The sequence below is a fragment of the Procambarus clarkii genome, chromosome 24 (assembly GCF_040958095.1).
Source record: "Procambarus clarkii isolate CNS0578487 chromosome 24, FALCON_Pclarkii_2.0, whole genome shotgun sequence".
Lineage (NCBI taxonomy): Eukaryota > Metazoa > Arthropoda > Malacostraca > Decapoda > Cambaridae > Procambarus > Procambarus clarkii.
Genome location: NC_091173.1, coordinates 41,030,293 through 41,042,681, shown reverse-complemented (window position 1 = coordinate 41,042,681; position 12,389 = coordinate 41,030,293). Strand labels below are relative to the sequence as shown.

General features: G+C 44.4%; 1 protein-coding gene across 2 annotated transcripts in view; it reads right to left on the bottom strand.

Moving 5' to 3' along the window:
* LOC123761868 (spore coat protein SP96) overlaps window positions 1-12,052 on the bottom strand; it is a 50,995-nt gene extending 38,943 nt beyond the window's left edge. The window contains exons 1-2 of one of the 2 annotated variants that reach the window (XM_069330428.1): window positions 11,873-12,052; window positions 11,649-11,748 (exon numbers count right to left, since the gene is read on the bottom strand). In XM_069330428.1, coding sequence (XP_069186529.1) covers window positions 11,649-11,748; window positions 11,873-11,880 — 108 coding nt within the window. In that variant the 5' untranslated portion in view covers window positions 11,881-12,052. The remainder of the gene's footprint in view (window positions 1-11,648; window positions 11,749-11,872) is intronic. The other variant, XM_069330429.1, reaches the window with a different exon arrangement.
* Between the last annotated feature and the right edge of the window lie 337 nt (window positions 12,053-12,389).

Genomic DNA, 12,389 nt, shown 5'->3' with positions numbered 1-12,389 from the left:
TGACACCATATTCAGCGCTGTCCTCCCCTCTACCGCCCGGGGCACGCAGAAGTGCGTTCCCTGATGGAATGCAGACTGTTCTAGGTCTGTCCGCTATAAGCAGAAAGCCTGGAAGAAACACCGACGCCAGCAGATGGCCGCTTCTTTTATTTTATTTCGGAAGGTGAGTGTGGTGGCTCATTGGACCATACGTACAGCTAAACGTGAGATTTGGAAATCTTATGTCTCCACGATTACGTGTGATACTCCTCTGCACAAGATCTGGAAGAAAATCCACAAGGTAGCGAATAAGTTTCTTCCAGATGTCCCGCCGGTCCATTACCTCCGTGGTACTCTAGTGACGGATCCGGTGGCGGTCCTGCCCGAACTAGGTTCCCACTTTTCGACTGTTAGCTCCGGTTCTAATCTTCCTCTGTCTTTCCTTAATCGTAAGGCCGTTCTTGAATCTTTTTTCCTAGACATTCCTAGACATATGAGACTTAGCGGGATCAGATGACAGTCAAGCATCTCATATATGAGATGCTTTGTCATGTTGACCAGACCACACACTAGAAGGTGAAGGGACGACGACGTTTCGGTCCGCCCTGGACCATCCTCAAGTCGATTGTGATGAGGAAGTACAGACAAGCAATAAATAGGCAAGAGAAAGCTGAGGAGCAAAGTAAGGTGTAGTAGAGGGGATAGTAGTAATAATAAGAACTGCAGAGGGCCTTTTGGCCCATACGAGGCAGCTCCCATTATAACCACCGAATGAGAAGGAGATAGTAATAGGAGTAAGAAGAGAATAGCAAGGGAGCGTAGGAGAAGACAATGAACAGGAAAAGGGAGAAGAGAGAGAGAAAAGGAAAGAGAAAGAAAGATAAATGGAAGGGGGAAAGCTTATGTTGGGTCACGTTTGTTAGAAATATTAGATCATTTGAGTATATACTGTGAAAGGGAAGAGTCCACAGCAACAAAGCCAGGACTCAAGTTCATGTTGGGTATATTGTGTATTAAGAGTCGATTCAACAAGACGGCGTCTGTGTAGAGTAGAGGCAGGAAAGATTATTTTGGAGGAAGACCAATCAATTGGATGATTAGAATCCCTCACATGGCAGAAGAGAGCATTGTTAGTGTCTGCAGACTTAACACTTCTTTTGTGTTCCTTAAGTCTGTCATTAAGTGTACGGCCAGTTTCGCCAAAGTATTGGAGAGGACAAGACGAACAGGAAATATAGTAGACACCAGCAGCATTAGAAGCAGGAGGAGCAGTGTGAACTAGATTGCTACGAAGTGTGTTAGTTTGTCGAAAGGCGAGTTTAATGTCAGGAGGACGAAAGGTATTGGTAAAAGTTTTGAATTCAGATATGAAGGGAAGGCATAGTATAGTGCTACTAGTGTTGAAAGCAGGTTTAGGATGAAAGAAATTTCGTTTACCTTGAGAGTAGGCACAGTTGATATAATACAAAGGGTAACCAAGGCGAGAGAATGATTTGTAGATAAAGGCAATTTCAGAATCAAGAAACTGAGGGTCGCTGATGCGTAGAGCGCGGAGGAAGAGAGAGACGAGGACACTTTTCTTAACAGAATGACGATGGTAGGAAAAGAGGTGAATGTACATGCCACTATGCATGGGTTTGCGGTAGACAGAGAAAGAGAACCCAGACACAGAGCTGTGAACATGAACATCAAGAAAAGGAAGGAGGGAATTAGATTCCCACTCAACTTTGAAATGGATAGAAGGAGCCAGATTGTTAAGAGAGGAGAGGAAAGGCTGGAAAAGACTAAGGTCATGAGGCCATAAAGCAAAAATGTCATCAACATAGCGAAGCCAGAGAGAGGGACGAGTATCAATAGAAGGAAGAAGAACAGTTTCGAAGTATTCCATGTAGAAATTAGCAAGAACAGGGGAGAGAGGGGAAACCCATAGCGACACCGAAAGTTTGAGTGTAATATTTACCGTTGAAAGAGAAAGAGTTAGAGTCAACACAGAGTCTAATGAGATCGAGGAAAACGTCAGTGGGAAGTGGGAGAGGAAGGAGGCCCTCTGACGCCTTCTGTCTAAGGAAAGAGAGAACGTCATCGAGCAGAACATTAGTAAACAGTGAGTCGACATCAAGACTAACCATCTTGCAAGAGGGCTGCAGGCGCAGTCTTTCTATGAAGTCCTGAGAATGACGAAGGTGGGCAGGGAAAAAAGTGCCAAGGTAAGGTGTCAGGGTTTTAGCGAGCCAGGAGGCAAGAGGATAGCTGACAGAGCCCCGTGAAGAAATGATAGGACGAAGAGGAACACCAGGTTTATGAGTCTTAGGAAGACCATAGAAATAAGGAAGAGAAGGGCAGATGACACGGAAACGTTTAATGAGATCAAAGTCAGGAGGACAAAGACTAGAGAGCTGTCTTAGTTTGCGGTTAAAGGAAGTTTTGAGGCGATCCAAATCCATTCTTTGTCATCTCCCTCCTTGTGAGTCACGGTATTTACTAAATCTGTATAACCGTATCTGGGAGTCGTCGTCAGTTCCCTAGGACTGGCTGCAGGCGGTGGTTCTTTCTATTCGGAAACCTGGATCTCTAGGGACATCCCCTACGGACTTCCACTCCATTGATCTCATGAGTTGCGTTTGCAAACTCTTTAAGTGTGTGGTCAATGTCTGTCTGATGTGCTTCTTGGAACACTATCATCATCTCACCGTTTCTCAATTTGACTTTCGCAAGTGCCACAGCACAACTGATGTCTTGGTGAACTTGGAGGTCTATATTCGAACTGCTTTTGCGCCGAAGACCTCCGTTGTTGCTGTCCTTTTTGACCTGGAAAAGGCATGCAACACCACCTGGAGATAACATATTCTGTCCCAACGTCGTTCTTTTTGGCTTTCGTAGTAATCTCCTTCTCTTCCTACAAGGTTTCCTCTCTAGTCGTTCCTTTAGAGTGAGGCTTGGTACCACTCTCTCTGCCTCTTTACGGCAATACGAAGGTGTACCCCAAGGTACACTGGTACCCCAAGGTACCCCAAGGTGTACAAGGTACATACTAGTAGTGTGTTCTAGTAGTAGTTCTGAGCACTACTGTCTTCCTTGTTGCCCTCTATGGTCTCTGTTTTCTTTCCTCTGGCATCTACTCAGCGTTCTATGTCGATGAACTTATCCTTTGCTGTCGGGGTGATGACTCGCCTTTCCTTCAACGATGGCTTTAACTTACGATTGATACCGTGTCGTCTTGAGCCACCAATCATGGCTTCAAGTTCTCTGCAACTAAGACTGGTGCTATGACTTTTTCTTGGAAGCAGGTAGTTCTTCGTTCTTTTTTGTCACTTTATAGTCATCGCCTTGTGTACAGGGATTCCGCTAAGCTTTTGGGGTTAATGTTTGACATACATTTGTCATGGTCACCCTATATCTCTTACCTCCGAGTTAAATGCTCTAAGGCCCTTAACCTATTAAAGGGCTTGTCCCATAATTCTTGGGGAGCGGATAGGCGCACGTTTCTCTCTTTACATTTTTCTCTCGTACCTTCTAAACTCAATTATGTTTGCCCTGGTTACTCGTCTGCTTCTCCTTCTACTCTTCGCCGTCTTGATGCTCTGCACCATACTGGGTTGTGCCTCAGCTCTGGTGCCGCTCGTTTGACTCCTGCCCTCAGCCTGTATGTTGAAACCAGCGTCCTATCTCTCCAGGACCGCCGTGATCGTTAATGTCTTCACGTCCTGGTGCAGTCCTCAAAACACCCTCATTCTGGCCTATGTCGTGCCTTGACTTTTACCCCTTCTGTGGTCCCTGTTCCCCCTTCACCACCTACCTCTTTTTGTCCAGTTGTCTCACCTACAAAATTCTTTTTCGTTAGTGTTACCAATATTTCTCCTCATGTTGTTCCGTCCTTGCCCCCGTGGACATCGTAACTCATGTAAAACCCTGACCCACGTGACTAAAGCTTTTACCCCTCCTACAGTTCTGAAACACCTTTTCCTTGATTACTTTTCTTCACACTCCCACTCCATTTACGTCTTCACCAGTGGATCTGAGTCCGCAGACGGTGCAGGCTACTTTGTTGTTTTTTCCTGACCACACCTGTATGTATCGCCTCCCTCCAGACACTAGCATCTTCATGGCAGAACTTTATGCTATTGTCTATGATCTTCGTCAACTGCTTTCTCGCTCTCAATCTTCCTTTGTTGCTGTAGTTGACTCTCGCAGCGCCCTCATGGCTCTGGAGTCCTTTAATCCAGTCCATCCAGTGGTAGTCGAGATTCAACATTGGTTGTTTCTTATCTCCAGTAGACTTAAGACAGTGGAGTTTTGCTGGGTTCGCAGCCATAGTGGTGTGTCCTTAAATGAGGGTGCAGACGCTGCCGCTATGGAAGCTATCCGCACTTGTCTCATCTCCCGTACAAGTATTCCTTATACCGACTTTTACCCAGTTATTCATTCCTCTATCCTTACCCGTTGGCAGGGTTGTTGGTCGTCTGTTACTGGTAACAAACTGCGTGCTCTTAAGAGTAGTGTGTCCCCATGGCCTTCCTCCTACCACCGTAACCAGCAGTGGGAAACGGCTCTGGTAAGGTTGCGTATAGGCCATATTCGCTTAACTCACGGACACTTAATGGTGCGTCACGCTGCTCCTTATTGTCCAAATTGCAGTGTCCCTCTTACAGTCCTTCATATCCTTATTGAATATCCTGACTTCCAGGACGAACCTGCTTCCCGACCGTCCCTCGCAGTCACTTGTCCCTCGATAGAATTCTTGGCAAATCGGATACTTTTGATATCGTTCGCCTTATGCGTTTCTGTTCTCGCATTGGCATACTTAATGATATTTAGCGCCCTATCCCAAATCCTTATCCTGATCCCTTCCCAGTGCTATATGGTAGTAAAATGGCTTGGCACTTTCTCCTGATAGTTCTCATCCCCGGCTTGGTGCCGTCTTGTGATATTTGCTTACTTAATTTAAGAACATGTAAAGTAAGAACATGTAAAGTAAGAACATGTAATACAAGAACTTATAATGTAAGAACATGCAGTGTGAGAAGACTTAATGTAAGAAAATGTGACATTAGAATATGTTATGCAAAAACTCATAAGTAAGAATATGTTATGCAAAAACTCATAAGTAAGAATATGTTATGCAAAAACTTATAAATATAAGAATATGTAATGTAAGAACCTGTGTCATTAGAACATGTAATGTAATAACAGTTAGATAACGTTAGGACATGATATGTAACAACATGTAACATAAGAACATGAACTGTAAAACATGAATGAAATAACATGTAGTGTAAGAACATGAAATGTAAGAACAGGGAAAGTAAGAATGTAATGTAAGAAGATGTAATGAAAGGACCTGTAGTATCAGGACATGAAATGCAGGAACATGGAATTTAAGAACATGTAATGTAAGAACATGTAGTGCAAGAACATGGAATATATGAATATGCAATGTAAGAACAATCAATGAAAGAAGATGTACGATAAGAACATGTAGTGTAAGAACGTGTAATGTAAGAACGAGTAAGGTAAGAACATGTAATGTAAGAACAAACAATATATGAACTTGCAATGTAAGAACATACAATATAAGAACACGCAGTAAAAAAAAAACATATAATGCAACAACAAGAAATGTAAGACACATGCTTAAGAACATGTTCTATAAAAAAGTGTAGTGTAAGAAGATGTAGTGATAGAATTTGTTATGTAAGAATATGCAGTACAAGTACTTGGTGTGTAAGAACATTTAATGAAAGAATTTGTAATGTAAGATCATAAAATGTAAATACCCATAGAATATGTAATGTAAGAACATGTAATGTTAGAACATGTAATATAAGAACATGTAGTGTGAGAACAAATAGTGCAAGAACATGTAGTGTTAGAACATGAAGTGTAAGAACATTTTCTGTAAGAACATATGGTGTAAGAACACTTAATGAAGAGCATGTCGTGTAAGAACATATGGAGTAAGAACCTGTAATATTTGAACATGTAATGTAAGAACATACAGCATAAGAACACTTAATGAAGAAAATGTGGTGTTAGAACATGTGGAGTAAGAACATGTAATATAAGAAGATGTATTGTAAGAAAATGTTGTGTATGTACATGTAATGTAAGAACACTTAATGTAAGAACACTTAATGTAAGAACACTTAATGTAAGAACACTTAATGAAAGCGCATGTAATATAAGAACGGGTAATATAAGAACATGTAATGTAAGACAGATAATGTTAGTAGTATAAGAACATGTTATACCTTGAGGTTACCTTACCTTGCGGTTACCTAGAGATGGTTTCAGGGCTTAGCGTCCTCACGGCCCGGTCCTCGACCAGGCCTCCTCGTTGCTGGACTGGTCAACCAGTCTGTTGGACGCAGCTGCCTGCAGCCTGACATATGAGTCACAGCCTGATTGATCAGGTATCCTTTGGAGGTGCTTATCAAGTTCTCTCTTGAACACAGTGAGGGGTCGGCCAGTTATGTCTCTTATGTAAAGTGGAAGCGTATTGAACAGTCTCGGGCCTCTGATGTTGATAGTTCTCTCTCAGATTACCTATTGCACCTCTCATGTTCAACGGGAGTAGTCTGCACATCCTGCCACGTCGTCTGATCCCATGTGGTTTGTAACTTATCTTGTATCTCTCCCGCCTGCGCTCAAGGGAGTACAGATTTAGGCTTTTTAATCAATCCCAGTAATTTAGATGTTTTACTGAGTGGATTCTAGCAGTAAAGGATCTCTGCATGCTCTCCAGGTCAGCAATTTCTCCAGCTTTGAAAGGGGCTGTCATTGTGCAGCAGTACTCCACTCTAGAGAGCACTAGCGTCTTGAAAAGTATCATCATTGGTATAGCATCTCTAGTGTGAAAGGTTTTTGTTAGCCAGCTTGTCATTTTTCCTGCAGTTGTGACGGCTACTTTATTGTGTAAGGTCTTCCGACATGAGTACACCCATTTTTTTCGGCAGCGCCTGAGCTGGAACTTATCTTCGATAAACACCATATTATTTTCTGTAGCACAAAGAAAGACCTGGTTTACAGCTGATTTGGAGGTTTGCCGTGTCCTCTATGTTGTCCACTCTCATGAAGATCCTAGTGGCATCTACAAAGGAAGATACAGAGCTATAGGTTGTGTCCTTGTCTATGTCCGATATAAGGAGAAAAAGTACTGGAGCAAGCACAGTACCCTGAGGAACTGAGCTCTTCACGGTTGATGGGCTGGATTTTATTTTGTTGACTATTACACATTGGGTTTTGTTATTCAGAACATTGTAGATCCATCTGCCTATTTTTCCTGTAATTCCTTTTGAACGTATTTTGTGTGCAATAACACCATGGTCACATTTGTCGAAGGCTTTTGCGAAATCGGTGTAAATTACATCAGGCTTTTTGTCTTCCATGGCATCTAATGCCATGTCAAAGTGGTCCAGCAACTGTGACAGGCAAGAGCGCCCTGTTCTGAACCCATGTTGTTCAGAGTTATGAAGATGCTGGGATTCCATGTATTTTGTGATCTTACTTCTTAGCACTCTTTCAAAGATTTTTAGTATGTGTGATGTTAGTAGTATTGGTCTGTATTTTTGCCTCTGCCTTATTTCCTCCCTTATGAAGTGCTGCTATCTCTGCTGTTTTTATTATGTCATGGATAACGCCAGTATCTAGGCTGTCTCCAAAGAATAGTGGTTTTCTAAAGAATAGTGGATAGTGGTTTTCTGCAGCTCTTGATGAATATAGAAATCCAAGAATCAGGGCCTGGTTCAGAGTGCATAGGCATACTGTCCACGGCTTCTTCAAAATCCAGTGGGGGATAGGATGACACCTGATATATGATTTGATGTTGGTAGTGTTATATATGAACCTGTTGTGTAAAACATGAATGTAAGAGCATATAGTGTAAGAACATGGAATATAAGAATATGCAATGTAAGAACATGTAATGTAAGAAATGTAGTGTAAGATCATGGCATGCAAGAAGATGAAATGTAAGCACATGTAATGTAGGAACATGTAGTGAAGAACATGTAGTGAAGAACATATAATTTAGGAACATGCAATATAAGAAAACTTAATATAACTGCCTGAGATGTAAGAATATGTGGTGTAAGAACATGTAGTGTAAGAATATATAATGTAAGAATATGTAATTCAAGAACAAGAAATGTATGAACATGTAATGTAGGAATAGGAAGTGTAAGAACATATAATATAAGAACATGTAAGGTAAAAACATATAAAATTAAAACATAAAATAAATGAACATTATGCAAGAATATGTAATGTAAGAACATGTAAAATAAGAACAAGAAATGCTCGAATATTTAGTGTAGGAATAGGAAGTTTAGGAACATGTAATGTAAAATTAGGTAGTCCATGGAAATGTAGTGTAAGAACATGTAGTGTAAGACATGCAGTGTAAGAACATGTAGTGTAAGAACATGTAGTGTAAGAACATGCAGTGCTAAAACATGTAACATCAGAACCAATCAGTGAAGAACATGTAATGTAATAACATGTGGTGTAAGTATATGTTGTAAGAACATGAAATATATGAAGAAGTAATATGAAGAGGTAGTGTAACTACACATGATGTAAGAATAGGTAATATTAAGAGAGTTAGTGTAAGAACATGTGATAACATGACAGTTTTCAGTGTAAGAATATTTCTCCAGTAAAACATTGGCATGTGATCTTTGTTTATTTCCGCCAGTCATTGTTGGTTGTGTATATATGAGGAACACTGACTTATGATAACGTTTTGAGCTAGGAGACTGACTAGTGATGACTGTGAGCTAGGAGACTGACCAGTGATGACTGTGAGCTAGGAGACTGACCAGTGATGACTGTGAGCTAGGAGACTGACCAGTGATGACTGAGCTAGGAGACTGACCAGTGATGACTGTGAGCTAGGAGACTGACCAGTGATGACTGAGCTAGGAGACTGACCAGTGATGACTGTGAGCTAGGAGACTGACCAGTGATGACTAAGCTAGGAGACTGACCAGTGATGACTGTGAGCTAGGAGACTGACCAGTGATGACTGAGCTAGGAGACTGACCAGTGATGACTGTGAGCTAGGAGACTGACCAGTGATGACTGAGCTAGGAGACTGACCAGTGATGACTGTGAGCTAGGAGACTGACCAGTGATGACTAAGCTAGGAGACTGACCAGTGATGACTGTGAGCTAGGAGACTGACCAGTGATGACTGAGCTAGGAGACTGACCAGTGATGACTGTGAGCTAGGAGACTGACCAGTGATGACTGAGCTAGGAGACTGACCAGTGATGACTGTGAGCTAGGAGACTGACCAGTGATGACTAAGCTAGGAGACTGACCAGTGATGACTGTGAGCTAGGAGACTGACCAGTGATGACTGAGCTAGGAGACTGACCAGTGATGACTGTGAGCTAGGAGACTGGCCAGTGATGACTAAGCTAGGAGACTGACCAGTGATGACTGTGAGCTAGTAGACTGACCAGTGATGACTGAGCTAGGAGACTGACCAGTGATGACTGAGCTAGGAGACTGACCAGTGATGACTGTGAGCTAGGAGACTGACCAGTGATGACTGAGCTAGGAGACTGACCAGTGATGACTGTGAGCTAGGAGACTGACCAGTGATGACTAAGCTAGGAGACTGACCAGTGATGACTGTGAGCTAGGAGACTGACCAGTGATGACTGAGCTAGGAGACTGACCAGTGATGACTTTGAGCTAGGAGACTGACCAGTGATGACTAAGCTAGGAGACTGACCAGTGATGACTGTGAGCTAGTAGACTGACCAGTGATGACTGAGCTAGGAGACTGACCAGTGATGACTGTGAGCTAGGAGACTGACCAGTGATGACTAAGCTAGGAGACTGACCAGTGATGACTGAGCTAGGAGACTGACCAGTGATGACTGTGAGCTAGGAGACTGACCAGTGATGACTAAGCTAGGAGACTGACCAGTGATGACTGTGAGCTAGGAGACTGACCAGTGATGACTGAGCTAGGAGACTGACCAGTGATGACTGTGAGCTAGGAGACTGACCAGTGATGACTAAGCTAGGAGACTGACCAGTGATGACTGTGAGCTAGGAGACTGACCAGTGATGACTGAGCTAGGAGACTGACCAGTGATGACTGTGAGCTAGGAGACTGACTAGTGATGACTGTGAGCTAGGAGACTGACCAGTGATGACTGTGAGCTAGGAGACTGACTAGTGATGACTGTGAGCTAGGAGACTGACTAGTGATGACTGTGAGCTAGGAGACTGACTAGTGATGACTGTGAGCTAGGAGACTGACCAGTGATGACTGTGAGCTAGGAGACTGACCAGTGATGACTGTGAGCTAGGAGACTGACTAGTGATGACTGTGAGCTAGGAGACTGACCAGTGATGACTGTGAGCTAGGAGACTGACTAGTGATGACTGTGAGCTAGGAGACTGACCAGTGATGACTGTGAGCTAGGAGACTGACCAGTGATGACTGTGAGCTAGGAGACTGACTAGTGATGACTGTGAGCTAGGAGACTGACCAGTGATGACTGTGAGCTAGGAGACTGACTAGTGATGACTGTGAGCTAGGAGACTGACCAGTGATGACTGTGAGCTAGGAGACTGACTAGTGATGACTGTGAGCTAGGAGACTGACTAGTGATGACTGTGAGCTAGGAGACTGACTAGTGATGACTGTAAGCTAGGAGACTGACCAGTGATGACTGTGAGCTAGGAGACTGACTAGTGATGACTGTGAGCTAGGAGACTGACCAGTGATGACTGTGAGCTAGGAGACTAACTAGTGATGACTGTGAGCTAGGAGACTGACCAGTGATGACTGTGAGCTAGGAGACTGACTAGTGATGACTGTGAGCTAGGAGACTGACTAGTGATGACTGTGAGCTAGGAGACTGACTAGTGATGACTGTGAGCTAGGAGACTGACCAGTGATGACTGTGAGCTAGGAGACTGACCAGTGATGACTGTGAGCTAGGAGATTGACCAGTGATGACTGTGAGCTAGGAGACTGACCAGTGATGACTGTGAGCTAGGAGACTGACCAGTGATGACTGTGAGCTAGGAGACTGACTAGTGATGACTGTGAGCTAGGAGACTGACTAGTGATGACTGTGAGCTAGGAGACTGACCAGTGATGACTGGGCTAGGAGACTGAACAGTGATGACTCAGCTAGGAGACTGACTAGTGATGACTGTGAGCTAGGAGACTGACCAGTGATGATTGTGAGCTAGGAGACTGACCAGTGATGACTGTGAGCTAGGAGACTGACCAGTGATGACTGAGCTAGGAGACTGACCAGTGATGACTAAGCTAGGAGACTGACCAGTGATGACTGAGCTAGGAGACTGACCAGTGATGACTGAGCTAGGAGACTGACCAGTGATGACTGTGAGCTAGGAGACTGACCAGTGATGACTGTGAGCTAGGAGACTGACCAGTGATGACTGAGCTAGGAGACTGACCAGTGATGACTGAGCTAGGAGACTGACCAGTGATGACTGAGCTAGGAGACTGACCAGTGATGACTGAGCTAGGAGACTGACCAGTGATGACTGAGCTAGGAGACTGACCAGTGATGACTGAGCTAGGAGACTGACCAGTGATGACTGAGCTAGGAGACTGACCAGTGATGACTGTGAGCTAGGAGACTGACCAGTGATGACTGAGCTAGGAGACTGACCTGGGAGTAGCCATGGGCTGGACGATGACCAGTGTAGCCATAGTTGCCGTTGACCAGGGCTACCAACGCCACCAGCACCGCCTGGAGGAGGAGCAGCCTGCTGGCAGGAGAGAGAACCACGTACATACCACAACAATCACACTGATCCAATCTCACCAAATTTCTCTATATACAAAATGTACCAACTTCTACCTTATGTTGAGCTTCGTGTAAGTGAAGAGTACCTGGACATCTGAGGGCGGTGTTGACCGCACTGAAGGCGTTATGCAAGGGCAGAGTCTGCTGCAGGGATCTGGGAGGGTCTGCTGCAGGGGTCTGCTGCAGGGGTCTGGGATGGTCTGCGACACAGTCTGCTGCAGGAGCGTGTCAGGAGGAAGAGGTGTTGCTGGAGGTGGCGAGAGCAGAGTGCTGGAGACACCGGGAGGCAGCCTCTCAACCTTTATATAAACACCTCACGCCTCGCCTCCTCCCGCCACCACACTCCACAGAGCACACCCGCATCCTTCTCCAGCGTGACCCCTCACACTTACCACACCCTTCACTGTGAGCACCAGGGTGACCCCTCACACTTCACTGTGAGCACCAGCGTGACCCCTCACACTAACCTCACCCTTCACAGTGAGCACCAGGGTGACCTCTCACACTAACCTCACCCTTCACTGTGAGCACCAGGGTGACCCCTCACACTAACCTCACCCTTCACTGTGAGCACCAGGGTGACCCCTCACACTAACCTCACCC